The 19,338-nt window shown below is 36.4% G+C and overlaps 1 protein-coding gene across 1 annotated transcript in view; it reads left to right on the forward strand.

Annotated features, from left to right (window-relative positions):
- bnc2 (basonuclin zinc finger protein 2) overlaps positions 1-19,338 on the forward strand; it is a 255,700-nt gene that overhangs the window by 145,642 nt on the left and 90,720 nt on the right. The window contains 2 exon segments of the mRNA XM_067403479.1: positions 957-1,059; positions 6,060-6,295. Of these exon segments, the coding sequence (XP_067259580.1) occupies positions 957-1,059; positions 6,060-6,295 (339 nt within the window).

The following is a 19,338-nucleotide window of genomic DNA, read 5'->3' on the forward strand; positions in this document are numbered from 1 at the left end:
GACTGCCTGTTTGAGTTTTATTGACAGCCAGAGGTGGCTGCCTCGTAATGCTCTATGCAGGAAAAACCTTGCTTGCACTGTGTTTTATTTCTGGAGTGAAAACGGATGCTTCATTTTTTGTTTGAAGTATAATAAATGTCATAACACTCATCAGTAAAGTTTTGGCCATCATCCGGATGGTGTCCGCTATAACAGGCTTGTACTAATAATGGATAAAAGCAAGATGACAACATGATTTATAAACGTAATTAAACTAAACTAAACTATACCTGTTCTATATCCATGCAACATATATTCTCTGGCTCTGTAGGCATTATTTTCTGAATCCGGTTCGAACTGAACACTTACTGACAGTTTCTGACATTATTATTATGCTGCCTTCACATGCTATCGGAAATTTGATAATTCTCACTCCTAAAGTCGTGATTACGAGCTTATGGCATTTAATTTTTTAAATGGGAGGGCGTTCATGTGCAATTTTTACCTAGGAAACTCATATTTACGATAATTCCAAGAGCACGTGAAGGCAGCATTTAGTGCGTCCTGACTCCTGACACCAGAGAATGAGCTCTTGAAACTCTGCCCTCTTAGGCGGGAGCAGCAGCTCATTTCCATTTAAAGGGACACACACTAAAACGGCTCGTTTTTTGCTCACCCCCCAAAAGTGGCAGTTTTAACATGCTATAAAAATACCCCATTTGTGGGGTATTTTGACCTGAAACTTCACATACACACTCTGGAAACATCAGAGATTTATTTTAAACCTCTTAAAAAGTGGCATAATATGTGCCCTTTAACAGAAATATTGCATAATTCGACAAATAAACAGTTAATTTGTTATATGCACTAATGATTCAGAAAGGGCTGCATTGGCTATTAATCACATCTATTGATATCATTAAAAAAAAACAGTTTAAACATCTTTAAATGATGATGATTTGCTTGTGCATTTTCAGGCCATTCGCTGTACTCTGGTAAACTGCACATGTGAGTGTTTCCAGCCTGGAAAAATCCACCTGCGGACATGTGACCAGTGCAAGCATGGATGGGTTGCTCATGGTGAGTATCAGTGAGTGTATAAACCAGCCTGGTCATATTGCTTATAGGTATTCATATGTATGTCACAGTCATGTCATATTTAGTTTCATTGTCATGTCTTGTTTAGTTTAGAGTTCTCATTCATTTGTGCACACCTGTTCCTTTTTTTGATTGTCTTTCTCTGTGTATTTAACCCTCGGTTCTTCTGTTTAGTGTTCCATGTTCAAGTTTATGGTAGATGTGTAGTGTTCTGTCACTCTTTGTGTTAATTTAATCTCGTGTTTCATCGGTCATTCTGCATTGTGCACAACCCATGAAAAAATGCGGAACCTACATTAGATTAAAACAGCAGAAGAAAAGGATAAATGGATATGCCGGCTGTACACCTGTTACTGTTTGAGCAGTGGGTCTCTTGAGGACCACACAAGGGAATTTAGAAAGCTGGCATGCCTCACCCACTATCCTGACCGCTCACTATGCATCTTCTACAACACCAGCCTCAGCGAGCGCTCGAGGGCATGCCTACTCATGGAAGGTCCTCAAGGGAGTTCCGCACAGAATGTGGAGTGGGTCCTGGTCAATTATGTATCTCTATTTACCGTCTGCCCCGTTGTGGAGGACACCACCAGCTCCAACTCTGCCATGAACCCAGAGCCCAGCCAGGTGACCAAGTGCATAAACTGACACCAGAGTCCGTCATCGAGGGTATTTTAGTGGAGTTCGATGGGATGGATTGGAGCCCCCCACACACTCACATTGCTGAGGTGTGAGCAATTAGCTGTGTTCCCACAGAATTATTATTTGATGATCTAGATTATATCATGTTCCAAGATCTCCAGTCTCCGCTGGTCCCATCCAGTACCAAGTCGTCTTTGTCTCTGCTGGTTCAGCCTAATTCCAAGTAGTCTTTATTGCCAGTGAATCATCCCAGCTCCAAGTCGCCTTCGTTGCCAGTGAATCAGCCCACTTCCAAGTCTCTTTCTACTTGTATGGTCCCACCCAGCCTTCCTCTCCCTCCTCAGCCATCCAGTTCCTTGGCCTCACCTTGGCTGTCTCCCTTTAGCCCATCGGCTCCTTCTTCTGTGGTTCTCCCCATCTGCTTGGGAAAAAAAAAAAAAAAAAAATCACAATAAATTAAAAAAAGACAATGTTCTTAAAAAATACCACTGAAAATAATATAACAAGACACTCGAAGAACAGATGTGAATATGCCTATCCCAGCCTTACTTCACAACAAGTGTCACATTTATGTCTTTTTTTTTGTAAAATAGTTTCAATATTTTTTATATTATATTATATCGAATATAAAAGTTTTTGGTTTAGTCTGTTTGTTAATGGGGGATTTGTGGTGACGTGTTTAGATTTGTGGAGTAAAAAATATGATTTTTTCAGTAATTCCTTGAGTTAGATGTACATTTCAGACATATTCCCTGTTCACTAAAACTACAGGAGTACAGAGTGAAATCATTCAATTTAAATTCAACTGCTGCTATTATTACATAAAGGCATATGAATATAAATATTTAAGATATAAGCCTTTTTTAAGATTTAAGCCTTTCAGATGAAACACTTTTACCAGGATTCTGCTTTGTCTGTCACTGGTTATCCAATTATTCAACTAAATTGTAAAAACACAATTTTAAATAGAATATTTTAGATTAGATTAAATAGAATGGTCTCTGCACAATAAATTTCCTATTAGTAGCACATTTTGTAATCAAGTAAACTCTTGATTTTGCATTCACTGGTGCTTGTTAGTATGTGTGTGTGCACGTGTGTGTGTGTGTGTGTGTGTGTGTGTTTGTGCGCGCACGTTTTTGTGACATATCAGGACATAAACTTGTATAATGACATGGGTATGACATAGGTAGTACAAGGAGAGGGTGACTCATGAGGACATTACCCCATGTCCCCATTTTTCAAAATGCTTATAAGTCATACAGAATAAGTTTTTTTTTTTTTTTTTTTTTTTTTTTTTTAGAATGTAAAAATGTGCACAGTTTTCTGTGATGGGTAGGACCAAATGTCCCCATGATGTAATATAAACCTGAGTTTAACTACATTGTGGGGACCAGCCAGCAAAAATTTGATATAAAATCTGCCTTATGTGCAATTTAAATGTTTGTACAACTCCATTTTAGCTATTTGAGTGTTGAATATTAAATAAGTTTGAATAATTCATTGATTATTAATTTATTACTTATTTTCTGTTTTCGGCAAACTATATCCTGAATTTTCGCTTTCGGCTCAGAAAAGTGCATCCCTAGTAACAGTATATTGGATGCTGCATGAGGTCTTGAAGTGACAGCACCTAATAAACCTGCTGCAGTCTGTTTCATGTTAATCAAAAAAAAAAAAGTTAGTGGTCTTTAGGCTGCAGATTTTTTTGTAGTCTGTTGAGTTTTGTTCATGGAAATCATCTGCAACAAGGTGTTTTGCCAAAAGACCAAGAAAAAATATGTTTTGATATAAATATTTGACTAAATATTTTTTACCTTACTAGAATCAAAACTGTGAATCGAAAAGAATCAGAATCTATAAGCAGAATCAGAATCAATAATATTAAAACCATACGCAACCCTAGTGGGAAGAGAGAGGGGGCATGGGTTTAACCTGATCTGTCTTTATCTGTCCTTTAATCTGGTCCCCTTCTTTCTCCCTTGAGCCCAGTGAAGTTATGGCTCCTCATAAAACTGTCTCTTTAGCCAGACAACATGCTCTGACTCGCATATCCATCCCTATTCCCTCATTCTACTCTGCATGCTTCTGTGTCTTCATTCCCACAGTTTTTAATTCAATAATAACTATATGTTCACTTATATACTTATTTCATTATACTTAAAATAAAAAGCATAGAAAGGTCAAAAGGTAGCCGAAACATCAAATGAAAGAGATGACAGTCAAAAGGGATAAGGAAAGACAGAGAGAGAAACAGACAGTTGGTTTCATAGAGAGACAAAAGAAAACACCTGTTGGGTTGGGATAAAAGGAATAGAGACAGGCCTTAAGGGACCATCACAGGGGCCCTTCACCTAGTTTTAATTTCACTCTGATCTGTCAGACGCTATCCTTCCTATGCTCCTCTTCTTTTCACTCCTCTCTGCCATAGACTTCTCATTTTGTCTGTAGTGTTGGCAGACATTCTGACAAGTAGTTCTTCATTTTTTATTATGTTCGTGTCTAGCAGGGTCTGTTGTCAGGCAAAGACCTAGTCAGCACAAAAATCAGTCCTGGACTGAGTGGAAAAACAAAACAAAACAAAACAAAAACAAACAAGCCAAAAAAAAAAAAAAAAAAAAAAAATACAGGTGTCACACAGACAGCATCAGAGAGAGAAAGTTAGGGAGAAAGAGCAGATTATATTGATGCCACTGTCATTTCTTCACAGAATTGTCATTAGCTGAGTGTGCATTTCATTCACACAGAAGATATTAGACAAGATCAGTAAATGGAAAAATGTGTGTGTTGACACAGATCATATTTCAAATAATATGTTTCAAATAAAAGACAATGCACATGTATCTTTTTTTGTGGTTGCCTTGTTACAACAGCTTTGTGTAGGAGATTTAAAACCTGTTAAAATAAAATATTTATATCACTGTCCTTTGATCATGACCGCAAGCATGATTTCTCTCCGATGTGTATTTTCACAAAAAAAAAAAAAAAAAAATCCACATTTTAAATGTACATTTCAATATGGGTCCATGCTTGACTTTACATGCTAATGTAATTTATTACAAAATGTAAACTGATACAAACCCCATTTCTAGAAAAGTTGGGACATTTCTTTCTGTGATGTGTTAATTCTCTTGTCAGTTAAAAAAGAAGGTTCAAAAGTACAAAGAAAAGATTTACAATATTTTCACTGACCAACATAATTGTATTTTGTGAATATAAACAAATTTTAATTTTGATGGCTGCAACACACTCCAAAAAAAAGTTTGGACAGAGACAAAATAAAAGTGAAAATATTATATGATATCCAAGTTACACAAAACAGTCCACAATTAGCAGGTGAATTGGTAATAGGTGAGGGTATCATGTTTGGGTGTAAAAGAGCTTCTCAGTCTTTGCAAGAAAAGATGGGTCATGGCTCACCATTTTGTGCCAAATGTCATGAGAGAATTGTCAAACAATTCAAAAATCATTTCTCAATGCAAGATTGTCTTTCTATGTCTTTGTGTTGAGATGACATGATGGAGGCATATATTTGGATTGTACAGAGACATAAACTGCCATCAAGATGACATTGTTGGGTAGCAAGACAATGCCAGGCCTCGTTCTGCACGAGCTACATCAGAGTGGTTTCTAGACACTTTACACCATAGAATGGATGTGTCTGACTGCCTACCTGCAAAAGCTGTTCAGTGAAAACATTAAAAAATCTTGCATGACCATATATTTAAATATAAGCCTTCTGATGAAACAGTACTGAATAGTTTGGTTACAAAACCTTGTATAATATGCTTTTGGCATTAAATCAAAAAGTTGATCATTGTTTGCTCAATTGTGTAATTAATATTAAGTGTGTTTAATTTCTATGTACTAAAGTTTAAATTAATAATTTGATACAATGCATTTATTGTGTACATACATACTTTTACATTGTACTTTATATATATATATATATATATATATATATATATATATATATATATATATATATATATATATATATATATATATATATATATATATATATATATATATATATATATATATATATACGTGCATGTAATTGCAGCAGTGAGTGACATCTACAATTACCGACAACCCTTCCTTTACACCTTAAATCCTCCCATACCACAAAATATGTCCCTAACCTTACCCACCTCAATAGCAGGAAAATTGTTTTGCAATACGTACATTGTACAGGTTTTTTTTTTTTTTTTTTTTGTAAGTACATAGTGGTTAAAGTGTATATATAGTGTGAATCTTTATTGCCATAACCAGGCTCAGGGGGATTTTTCTTAAATATAGCTGTATTGTAATTGTGTGTTTTGTTGTTTTTGTGATTATAGCTCTAGACAAGCTGAGCACACAGCATCTGTACCATCCAACGCAGGTGGAGATCGTCCAGTCCAATGTGGTGTTTGACATTAGCAGTCTGATGCTGTATGGGACTCAGGCAGTACCTGTGAGGTTGAAGATCCTGCTGGACCGTCTGTTCAGCGTCCTCAAACAGGAAGAGGTTCTGCACATCCTCCATGGCCTGGGCTGGACCCTGAGAGATTATGTTAGAGGCTACATACTACAGGTAAAAGCGTAAAAGACAAATCGACATACAAACATGTATGTAGCATTAAGTAGATAACATGTCTGAGGTCATTTCAAAAATGAAAACACAATCACTAAGAAAAACATATACCATTACCAAAAAAAACAAACAAACATGTAAACATATTACAAAGCCAAACAAGAATATTAAAAGCCACACATAAAATAACCCCTGAACAATGGATTTTCAGTTCTGTGAATTCAGTTCTGTTATGTTTATCTGTTTTCAATAGCGTTCCCTCCCATTCTCCCAGGGGGGAAAAAAGGATAGAAAGAATAAATAACTAAATAAATACAGGGGAGAAAAAGAGAGAGATAAGAAAACTGTCAAGACTGCAACCAGTAACAGACTATAGAACCACCATGATGCTCACCCTCCCTCTTGCTCCTTTAATTGGAATCAGACACATTTCTTAATCAAAGGTACAGGGCTTTTGGGTTCAAAACAAAACCAAAGTGTTCCTGTATGAATTAGTTAAGAGCAACTGAACATGTGCTTGTGGTTAGCCTTGTGTGTCCGATGCCAATAGCAGAGCGAGGTGGATGGCTTTGGTTTGGAGACCATGCCTAAGTGGAACAGCATGCTGAGCTTGAAGGCGGTTTTGAGGCCTTGTACGAGGAAATGGCTTCTGTGAGTAAATCTCTCTCTCTCGCACACTTTTTCTCTCATCATTTGACTGGTAGGTGATGTAGAAGGCTTTTTAGAAGTTAGAAGGTTTATATATATATATATATATATATATATATATATATATATATATATATATATATATATATATATATATATATATATATATATTTTTTTTTTTTTTTTTTTTTATTTTTTATACAGTTCTACAGTCATTTGTTGTGTCTGTTTTTGTTATTCATTGCTCTACCCCATTGGCTTATCTGAAAATCTTTTAGACATTAAAAATGACAGCAAAATATTGACCACTGTATCTGATGTAGTCTGAAATTTGAGAATTAAATAATGTCTCTCTGCAGAGTCCAGATTTTTTGTGGGTTTGCAGTAAAGTGAAGGCACTCAGTTGTTGTGTTTAGTTCGTACTATTCCACATTTTAGGTAGTAGGTATAAAACTTCAGGCATTCAGGCTCTTAGCATTATATTAGTATCAATTTTGAAAATAATTCAATTTGTATGTGATACTGCTCTGATATAATTATAGTTCAGTAAGTATTGTCTATAGTCTGTAAAAGATAACTGAATTGATTGCTATCAAATAATGGTATCCAGCACATCTACCTTAAAGGGCACCTATTATTACAAGATGTAATATTGGTCTTGGGTGTCCCCAGAATGTATTTGTGAAGTTTCAGCACAAAATACCCCACAGTTAATTTATTATAACCATTTGAAAATGTCATTTTTGGGGCCTGTTTTAAAAAGAGCTGTTTTGGTGTGTACCACCTTAAATATAAATGAGCTGCATATCCCCGCCCTGCCTTTGGATGAGGGCGTAACTTGCATACCTATGGCAATAGAAAGCTCGGTAGAAGCAGAATGGCTGAGAATGAGAGACCCGCTGTTTTGTATGGCATTCAGCCGTACATGTTTGAACCGGAATCAGACCCAGATGATGAAGAGACTCCGGCAGAAGAAACACAATTGAGAATGGAGCAGGACGTCTCTGAATGGTTATTTGATACATTTATGTACTTATAGAGTTTTAATCACGTCCCCTTTGCAATTATGGATGTGCAACACACACACACACTGTGATAACGTTTGCTAAGTACGTTAGATACACACTATACACACAGACATTCTACGACGACGACAACAACTTTAGACGCATTTGTTATTGAATTGGCTGACATCGACTGAAATGACTATTTGCTCAAAACACATTAAATACACTTACTTCTTCTGGAGGTGACGTTGGATCGCGAGGATTAACTTTGAAGCAAGACCTGCTTTGAATTGACCCTCGTTCTCAAAATAGTCAGTCAAAAAATGATTCACGCAAACATAAACGTATTTTGGAATTTTGAGTGGCGCCTTTCCTTCGTAAATAAAATCCATCCACTGCGTTTCCAGTGGCTCTGATGTCGGAAGTAAGTGAAAACTACTATGTTCATTATTACATCCCACAACACAGCACTTATGTTTCTTAGGAGACATTACCGGCTGTCGTTGAAACAGTGGAGGATGGTTGACAGATCACCGACAGCGGGGTCTATGCCAAAACCAGATTGTCACTCAATGGGGCTTAGCGCAATTCTACGTCACAGTGAGAGCAATCTTAGAACAGGGCGTTCTGAGACAGTGTTTATGAATCATTAAGATTGTAAAAAAAAAACACTGGGTGGATTTTTCTCATTCTAGGGTGGTTTTGCTCACACACTGCCAACACACATTTATGGTCAAACACCATGTAAAAGTGAATTTTGCATAATAGGTGCCCTTTAATGAATTTCTGAAAATGCTTAGAAAAGTAAACTGAGTAATATATTTAGCTTCTTAAAAACAAAACTTCTGGTATTGACCATATCAATTTTGAACTTCTCATTGTTCCATCCAGCATCTATTCTTCTTTGCAAAATACAGGTAAGAGTTCTGATTCAGGACTGACAAAGAAAAAAGACCACAACACTTCAGCAGTGGCAACCGCACTAATGACAGTTCACTTCTCTCTCTCTCTCTCTCTCTAGACTGTCTGTTTTGGGTCTGTTCTTCTTTTTAGAATTGTTTTCTTGTTATTTACCTTCTAGCTCTCTTCTCGACCTCATCTGTCTGTCAGTCTAGAGACCGAGTGTTGAGCACTGTTAATCAGACCCTTGACACATGATGTCACAACCCACGGAAGGTGCCAGCAGGAGCATGTGTACAGGAATCTTAATTCTAAACTCATAAATATTTCATGCAAAAGAGACAAGAAAGAGGTGTGGAAGAAAAAAAAAATGAGAACGAGAAAAGACTCAAAGTAATTGTTTATGTATGCATGTGCACACAGTGCGTTTGTGTGTACTTTCAGGACACATTAATTATAGATCAGATTTCTTTAAATATTATTGAATTTTACTAAATTTAATTTTATATATATATATATATATATATATCACCTGAGCTCTTTTGTTTTTGTATGTGTGTATTTTTCCCAGTATGTGTATTTTTTGACAATTAGCTGGAGACCATCAGTTTTAAATATTTTGTGTCTGGAATTAAGTCACATATGTGGCAGAGCAGTGTAATGTGCTCTGCTATTTATTGAGTGAGAGAGTTCGTGGGTCATTGTTAAACTCTGTGGTTTATGAATAATCCCCTTCTGCTCTTTGCACTCTCCGTTTCCTTCCTTCTACTGTCGAGCTGTCTCCTAGATAGCATACCTGTCACCACTAATAAGTCAACAACGCTTTCTCTCAGAAGTCAAACCCGCTGCCTGTCACACTTTTCTCTGGTACATCATCTGCTAGATCTCCCTCTCTCTCTCTAACACACACACACACACATACACACGTTTGTTTTTGTGAATTATGGGGACATTCCATAGGCGTAATGGTTTTTATACTGTACAAACCATATTTTATATCCCCCTACACTACCCCTACCCCTAAATTGTCCATCACAGAAAACTGTGCACATTTTTACTTTCTCACAAAAACTCATTCTGTATGATTTATAAACCTTTAGAAAAATGGGGACTTGGGGTAATGTCCTCATAAGTCACCTTTTCCTTGTAATACCTATGTAATACCCATGTCATTATACAAATTTGTCCTGGTACTGTATATCACAAAAATGCGCACACACACACACACACAAACCCGCGCACATGCACGCGCACACACACGCATACATACACGCACACACATTTGGTTTAAAAAAAAAAAAAAAAAAAAAAAAACATAATTCTTCACAGGGACCAAACAAAAATTCGCCCACAAGGGCAAATTTTTTTTATCATCCTTTTAACTATGCTTATGGGGATATTTGGTCCCGATAACATAGATTTTACCTTGACCACACACACACACAATGGTGAATTCCTCTTGGTGAGGATATCTTGATGCACTGTCTAACAGATACACCATACTGTACCTCTCCTCTCTCCTTTTATTTTCTTTATTTCTTATCCTCTTATCTGTTCTGACCAAAATGTTTTCTCTCTTAACACTTTATTAAATATCTGGTGGCATCTGTGAAGGGAAAATATGGCATTTGTCTATTCCCATTCCTATCAATCAATTAATTAATGCTTTATCAATCAGTTAATGCAAAATCAATTTTTCTAATTATAAAAGTTAAAATAAACATTATTTAATGTGAGGTAAACACTATTTCAGAGTAGTAAATATTATTTTTAATTATGACAGAAATGTTATATTCTTTGTGAATACCTACTCTACAACTTTACCAAAAAAATAAATACTGAAAAAAGACAAATATTATTTCAAAACAAACAAAAAACACACTTATAATACAACATATCTGTTAGAAAAAAATAAATAAATTGGTAACACTTTACAATAAGGTTCATTAGTTAAACATTAGTTAATGCATTAACTAACATGAACTAACCATGAAGAATACATTTGTTATTGTATTTACTAATCTTCATTAACGTTAATTAATGAAAATAAAGCAGTTCATTGTTTGTTCATGTTAGTTCACAGTGCATTAACTAATGTTAACAAGATTGTAATGATGTATTAATAAATATTGAAATTAACATTAACAAAGATTAATAAATGCTGTATAAGTGCAGTTCATTATTACTTCATGTTATCTAATATAGTTAACTAATGAACCTTATTGTAAATTGTTACCAATAAATTAAATCTAATAAAAATACAATAGCCACAATAATTTTTTTTGTTTTTATAATCACAGCAATTATTTAAAATATAGCATTAACTATTTAGCCAGTGCCAAACCATTCAAAACAGCAAACTAATGAAAAATTATTGAATAAAAAATTTTTAAAAACATAATTTAAAATTAAGTTCAAATGTAGCAAAACTGTGTTTATTGTGTAATGTTATCTTGACAAGTGTTAATTATAAGTAAAATTGATAACTACAATAAATACACAATATTTTAAATGTGTTCAACTTAGAGGTCTGCATGAGCTTTAAACTGAAGCCTGAACCCGGCTCATTCCCGAGATCATTTAACCCCACCTGACATGACCGTTGCAGTTACATTTTAAGCCCAAGCCCGAACAAAAACCTGAGGTCCGTTTCTCACAGCAAATACCTTTTTGCAATATGCTGTATTTTAGGATTGCATGCAACGATCAGTAAACAAATACATGTAAACAAACACAGTTTCATCAAGATACAGTGGCCTCCTCAGCAGTCAGCACTGCACCACAAAAGAGAAAAGGCACTTGTTTTGATCTTGTGCTCTTGCTTTCACGCTCCCTCTGTCACAACACAGCAGGTGGCAAGCAAATCTATACAATCAGTGGTGCGAAAAAAAAAAAGGGATATTATATATATATATATATATATATATATATATATATATATATATATATATATATATATATATATAAAGGGCGCATTAGTAATATGCGCCTATAGGCGGGTGCAGAACGTGCATAGACTCTGCTTGTTACACACACAGGGATGCACAGCAGCACACAAACATTTTTAAATATTAAAAATAAAAGGATTGCAAATTCCCTTGCAAATTCCGCCATGTAAATAGCAAATCCGCCATTGCACGTTACACCCAAAATACACCCATAACTCATTAAGAGAATAGGGACAACCCTTTTAGACCATGCGCCGGGCACATTTTTCCCATTGTTAAAATAACAAAACTGGATTCGGACAAATAAAGTTTCAAGACTCAAGCGACATGTCAGTAAATATGTTAATGGACTTGTACTTAGTATGTTGGTATAGGTTTTTCCACTAGGGAATGTATGTGCATTTTTGATTATTGTGTAACTTTTATATATGTATATTGAATGCTTTTGCCCTCTATAATACAAATAAAGGTACAAACTATATTTGTATTTTTCAGCAGTATTTCTTTTCTAATCTTAATCAACAATTCTGCCCCATCCCCCACAAATATAAGTTTGTACCATTTATACATAGAGGTTTTGCTCTGAGAATGTGAATAGCAAGGATTAAAGACTGTTTTTTTTTTTTTTTTTTTTAAGATTAATGCAAGATATGAAGTCTGAGTGATCCATAGAGTGAATATGATGATCAATAGAGAATAGTTTGGAGTATACTCTCAAATGGGAGTAGAAGAGCATGCACATGTGCATGTTTGAGCATGTGCTGGCTGCCAAAGTCTTGCCTGCTGGCTTCACGTGCTCCTTTGTTCTTTTGCTTTTGTTCTGATCTGTTGTCCGAGTCTTGACTGCTGATAACTATGAGCTCTTCTTGGGCCCTTCAGAAAAGAGCTTGCGCGTGTGTGAGGGGGTGCATCATTCTAGACATCTCCTCTTAGGATGTGGGGTGATGTGTGAAAAATGGACGAGAGGCCTAAGAGTGCCAGCACACTCTAGTCCCTTGCCAGCACCCTCTCCTCTCCCTCATCCTCTCCCAGCTGTAAGATGTAAGCTGGAACACCAGCCTGACAGAAATGGAGACCAGATGCCTGTATTTCTCCACTGTCACTTGGCTGCTCCCCAACAGATGGAATTCCGATCAGTCTGGGCTGTCTCTTTTTCTTTTGGAAAGAGGGAGTGAGGAGGAGGAGGAGTAGGGAAAGTGGAGGAAGGGGCCATGGCAGCCAACTTGTGGATTCGCCCCAGGCTAAGCGACATTCCCAGTAATGTTCTTGTCCTTGTAGAACATTCAGCTTCCGCTGGCTTCCTGTAGCTCTTTTATGAGAAGCAGTTTCTCTGACTCTGACATAGATTCCAGGAGAGCCAGATGGAACTGCTAAGCTAAGCGAACTCTTTCCTTGCCCCGTCCTCTTCTCTCCACTTTTCTTCAGCGCTGAAACCCCCTACAGCATTCATTTACCCAGCCTCCCCCTTTTCTCCCTCAGGGACAGACCAGGGTGTCCACACAATGAGCCTATTTTATTCAAATAAACCTGACATCTGGGTGCAGTATGCTTGGTCCATCTTGCATAGCGCAAAGGAATTTGTAGGGGGCACAACCCATCGTGCTTCAGTGAGGCACAATATGCTCCCTTCCTGATACATTTAATGAAGGATTTTCCTCTAGCAAAAAGACATGATTTGATTAAGAGAGGAGGTAACAAACCCCAGAAAGCAGCAACCACAGGCTGCCTGACAGTCATTACACAGACAAAAACACATCACACAGTAGCCTTTCAGTACCATAAGTGCATTTTGCTCAAGCAAAAAGAAAACATTCATATACTGCGAAAAAATATTACTGAATAAATGTGCAATTAAATGTGGGGGGTCTTAGCAAAAAGTACATTTTGTTTTTTTTTTCCTACAAGTCTATGTGTTTTACATGTTTCAATAATGATAAAAGTTCATTTACAAGTGAATCAGAATGCATATTTCCTCTCCTCAAATACCGGATTCTCTCCAGTCTTCCATTGCGATCAGTTTCAGGCAGAGCAGCAATTAATTTAGACAAGTCATTATAAATCCTTTGGTACTGATTTAAATAGCACAATAATATACCAAAAATCTTAGTATTTAATTTAAAAAGTATTACTGATTACTGGCATTTTGTTCATGATGCATGAAATGAACCCCAACCATCTGTGTTCTGAAAAGTAGGGCCAGTACAAGTATTTTCAGGCAGTTTAATTCCACCCTTTCAGTCTCACTCATTTTTTCTTGCTCTACACTTTACCTCGCTCTACCTCTAATCACTTCTGAGAAACTTCCATTTTAGGTAGTATAGCACTGTTCAGAAATTTTGGAATTGATCCTTAACCAAACCTTTTATGCACCGCATACCTCCTGACACCCCCCTCCCCATTTCGTGCTATGACCCATCCCTTTACCTCCATCTCCTCCTCAAACTCCCACCATCATCTAACCTGGTCTTTGTTATCGCTGGCTAATGCCTCGTCCACGGGCTGTGTGGAGCCTTAGTGTTTCTGAAAGTGGAATTCTTGCATATGGTTATGATTTCAGTACGTCAAGCTGGATTTAAGTTTTTAAGGCATATGCTTTGCTCAGGGCTAGCCAAGTCAGCTTCAGGCACATCAAAGGTTCGCTGCACTGAATCAAGGTGATTTCACCAACCCAATCTCCCCTTCAACCCCTGCCTGAAGCATCTTCCCACCCAGCCAAACATGTGGCCAGCTGTAGCAGAACTCACACATCAGTTATCCCAATCGTCTTTACTTTTCATTAGTCTAATGGCACCTTTACTAACACACTACATTTCTTTCATTTTTGTCTCCTTTCTATCAAACCAGTATGTCTTCTGAGAACTATTTTCTTATGCTATGAGTGTAAGTGTTTAGAAAGTATGTAGCTGTAGTTTTCAGGTTACTCATAATTGAAATTAGTTAATTAGTTAACTACATTATAGTCAAGTTACACTTTCTAAAAATAATTTAATAAGATACACTACACAACTCCAAGGAAAAAAGCTGATAACTGTATTGAAGCTATGAAAGGGACTATGAGCTATGAAATATATATATATATATATATATATATATATATATATATATATATATATATATATATATATATATATATATATATATTTATTTATTTATTTGCAGTTAGAACAGTGTTTATCATTTATCATCATAAAATAAAACTAGAAAACCCTAATGATGACACCTAGTGAAGATACTAATATGCTGTGTAAAAAAACAACAAAAAAAAAACAAAACAAGGATTTTAAATAAGTCAGTGAATCTGCATGTGAATCACTTTGCTTTAAAAATGCTTGACTGAACACTGACCGAAAACATGTAGCGTTTAATCCCCCTAAGTTATTCAATGGAAAATGAAGTATGTTGCAAGAAAAGCTACAATGTTTTGAAAACAGCTGATCTACTGTAACACTGCTATGAAATGTAACTTACTTAGGGAACAACTAAAGGTAGCAAAGCTAACACTTTTAAGAGAGCTAAATGTTTGTTTTTATCCCAATGTTGATTCTAGCTTTCTGCCATTTTAGCCACCTTTAGTCGCTATCCACTATGGTTCCAAGTTGTTTATGTAATTGAACACATTTCTCTCAGTGCCAAAAACAGATGATGGGATATTTTTGAAGTTTGGAGGGTTACATGCAGGTTACAATGCACAAGGGAATTTGGAAGTAATGCTTCTTATATTGAATATGCACACAGCTCCATTCTGCCTTATCCATGATAGTTTGCATAAGTCCATGGTGATTCAGGGAGACTATTGGAAACAGGAAGCAGAAAGAGCTATTAGAAGATCAGAGGAGAAACAGCGCCTTAACAGTGTTCAATTTAATTTAATTAAAGGTACAAACTATATATATATATATATATATATATATATATATATATATATATATATGAGCAATATCACACGAGTAGCCGTGCAATATGGCTGTATATCAGCACGCTGTGATTTGTCCGTAGTAATCACTGTGTGCTGATATACAGCCATATCGCACAGCTACGAGTGTGATATTGCGTTTATACAACAGTTTGACGGCACGAGTGTGTAAATAAATAAGAACAACAACGGAGTGTCTTTAAAACCCTCTTTTGTGCAGCACTACTTCCTTCCACCACGGATTCAAATCTCAGGTTGTCAGTTGAACCAAGCCTCCGTTACTAACTCTAAAACGTCACTTTAGAACTAGTAACGAAGGAACGTTGAGTCGCTTCATTGAAACACATTGAATTTTGTACAGTATTAGAGAGAGAGAGAGCGAGAGAGAGAGAGAGAGAGAGAGTAGGCTATTACCTGTGTCTGGTATATTGCATTACATTCATTCTTCAAGTCAATGTCCATAATATTATATCTATGTAACGAGGTTAGTAGATGGGGGAAGAAGGAGGTGGGAACCGGCGAACATTCAACAAACTTTAATATAAAATAAACAAAGAACAAAACGAAAGTAATGCCACACAAACATAATAAAACATAACATAAAGTCCAGGCCTGGTCCTCTCTCGTCCTTCACTGTAGTCGCTCCTCCTTTTATGCTCCCGGAGCTCCTCCGTGAGGGACTCAAGGCCGGTGCGCCTCCCAGGTGAAGCTCATTAACACTCGCGCCACCGGCCTCGCGCCATTCCCTCACGGCTCTCGCCCGCCCTGGTCGCCACAATCCTTAATACAAGTCCGTTTGAATGTCCACTGAGGAAAGCGATCTTTGTCTTTTTTACAGCTTTGGGAATTTTCAATAGCATCCATTACACCACAGCGCTAAAACAACTTCCTTTTGCAAAAGTTCCTTTCAATTTAAAAGTGTCTTGTGCTTCACTGACTCATTCTCCTGTAAAGTGTTGCCGCCAACTAATGGCGTATTAATGTAATGTTCACTCAATCCATATTACTTAATGGACATATTTATATAAAATAATATTTATTGAACAACAAATAAGCACAATTGTACAGTTCAGTCAAACATAAAGCACTAGTTATAAAAAAAAAAAAAGGTCACCATTTACGCATTTGTACGGTTTTACAAATATTTAACGAATGAGGGTTTTTAAAGAGCTTGTGACAAAACCTCCTAACTCCATTGGATCTGCAAACTGTCAATCAACCTCATTAATCTGCCTCACTTCCTGAATGAAGTGCGCACGCAGTTTGGACATCTCCTCTGTGCAATGCAAAGGTAAATAAAGATTTGATGTTTGAAAAAAAAATTGTAAAGCATTTTCTTTACTCAAAAAACCATATGTTTATAAAGTTTAATGTTTTACGTATTTAAAGAGTGGAGAAGAGTCTGATATGTCCCGTCTAACTTAGTTGTAGCCAATATGCTATATAAGGATGTAACGTAACGTTTATTATTATTAAATTTAATATAGCACAATTCGACTTGCTCTGGAACAAATAATAGATTAATAAGACCAAAGATTGCCCGTTGTACGTACTCAAATTGAATTATGTCTCGTGTTTAACCACTGGCACTGGCCGAGATGAAGTTGTTCTCAGTGGTTACAGAAGCACTGAACGGCCGCTGACGCACTCGAGATCGCATCTCCGAAAACGTCAAAACAAATTGTAAAATAGGCACTGTTATTAAATATGAGTCACATATTTCAGGTCTAAACAACTACATTCTCGCCTAAAAAACTATTAAAACTACAGTTTGTGGTACAAGAAGTAGTATTTGTAAAAATTACGGTTGATTTGATCGGCCGCCATGACGGTCAGTTCAAGCGGAGTGATACAAACGGTGAAAAGGCAGTAGGAGTGCTGTTATCACTGATGTATCGCATGGCTATCAGCCAATCAGATTCGAGAACCAGACAGAACTGTTGTATATATATATTATATTATATTATATTATATTATATTATATTATATTATATTATATTATATTATATTATATTATATTATATTATATTATATTATATTATATTATATTATATTATATAAACTATTTAGAGATATATTTACACACAGGCATGCTAATAATGACTACTGGGATAAGATGACCCCCTACCTGGGGCAAGAACATTTACAGAATGTATAAACTTTTATTAGATCAATTAACCTCAAAACTGCTGAACTGACTTTAAAAATTTGATATTCAGATGACATGACAAAATTAAGAAGAGCATAGCCATCAATCAAATGTGAGATTTGTCATCTATGGTCAAAAGGAAAAAAACAAAACAAAATTATTATTTCTGCTTTGATGCAAGTGTATCTGTTGCTCCAATTAAATGAGGTTTATGTGCAAGATCATGTGTGGTCAGTCCAGGCATGTCCCTGCAGAGCACCGGTCCCTAGCAGTGTTACATAGTCAAGCTTTGGATCTGGCCTTCATTAGTAAGCCCTAAGTCTGAGCAGTGCCTGCTGGACCCCTGTCATTGATTCTCTATGGCAGTGAGAGCAGTGAGCTCATTCAGGTCACGTCATGGTCCCCTCTGCTCCAGGGAGCAGCATTTCATATCATGCCACTGACAGCTGCATCTGTCTCTCCCTTCACCTAACACACCATCTCTTTTTACTTCAGAACGTTTTCTTTTTTTTCTTTTCTTTTCTTTTCTTTTCTTTTCTTTTCTTTTCTTTTCTTTTCTTTTCTTTTCGTTTCGTTTCTTTTAGTTTCTTTATACAACACAGCCCTATTCACTAGTTATTTATTACCTCTTACATTGCAGTATCACATATGAACATATATACCAGTCATATGCACAGGCAAAGGTTGCCTGTCTCTGTGCCCCTGTATTTGCTCCAATAAAGTGCAGTTCTGTGTCTTTTGTTGTTTTTGGGTTCTCCACAATGCACACAGAGCCTTCTTATCAGTGATGGCAACACAATATTTATAAATCAAAGTGCATTGGCCCTTCTTCATAAATTCTGGCTGATAAAGAGGAATGATTTTCAGAGTATGCTGACAGTAAATCCACTCAGTGAAAGTAATGTCAAAGGCCCAACTCCATGGTTTGTGCATCTCCAACCTGGGGGACCCTCTCTGCAACCATCAACCATGTATCATCAATACAGAGCTCAAGCTATCACAAAGTGTTTTTATCTATAGCCCCACCACTCTCACTGAAAGGCTTTGTATTTGCAATGAGACACTCTAGGCTGAACAAGTGCATTAATGTGTTTGTGGCCTACTTCTGGTTACAGTAAAGTACGGTTGACTTCCCTGCAGGGAAGCATTTTATGATGTCACTTGCTGTTAGATGCTAAAACATGAAGTCAATATCAATGGCAGAGTGCCGTAAATGACTACATACGTTTGGTGACAGCAGGACATTAGCAGCAGGACAGTAGAACATTTCGATGTATTTTTGCTTAACAGTTTCAAAGCCTTGAAGCCAATATAACAGGTTTATCATATAGTCACTGGTTTGTTAAGCTACACAGAGTAACCCTTTTCTTTATTTCTTAAAAGATAAATGGAAATTGTGCCACCTACCTGTAATATATGAACATTTGCTCTGTTCACTAATTCTGTCATAATTTATTCACCCTCATGTTGTGTAACAG

This window comes from Chanodichthys erythropterus, chromosome 12, assembly GCF_024489055.1.
Source record: "Chanodichthys erythropterus isolate Z2021 chromosome 12, ASM2448905v1, whole genome shotgun sequence".
NCBI classification, from domain to species: Eukaryota; Metazoa; Chordata; class Actinopteri; order Cypriniformes; family Xenocyprididae; genus Chanodichthys; species Chanodichthys erythropterus.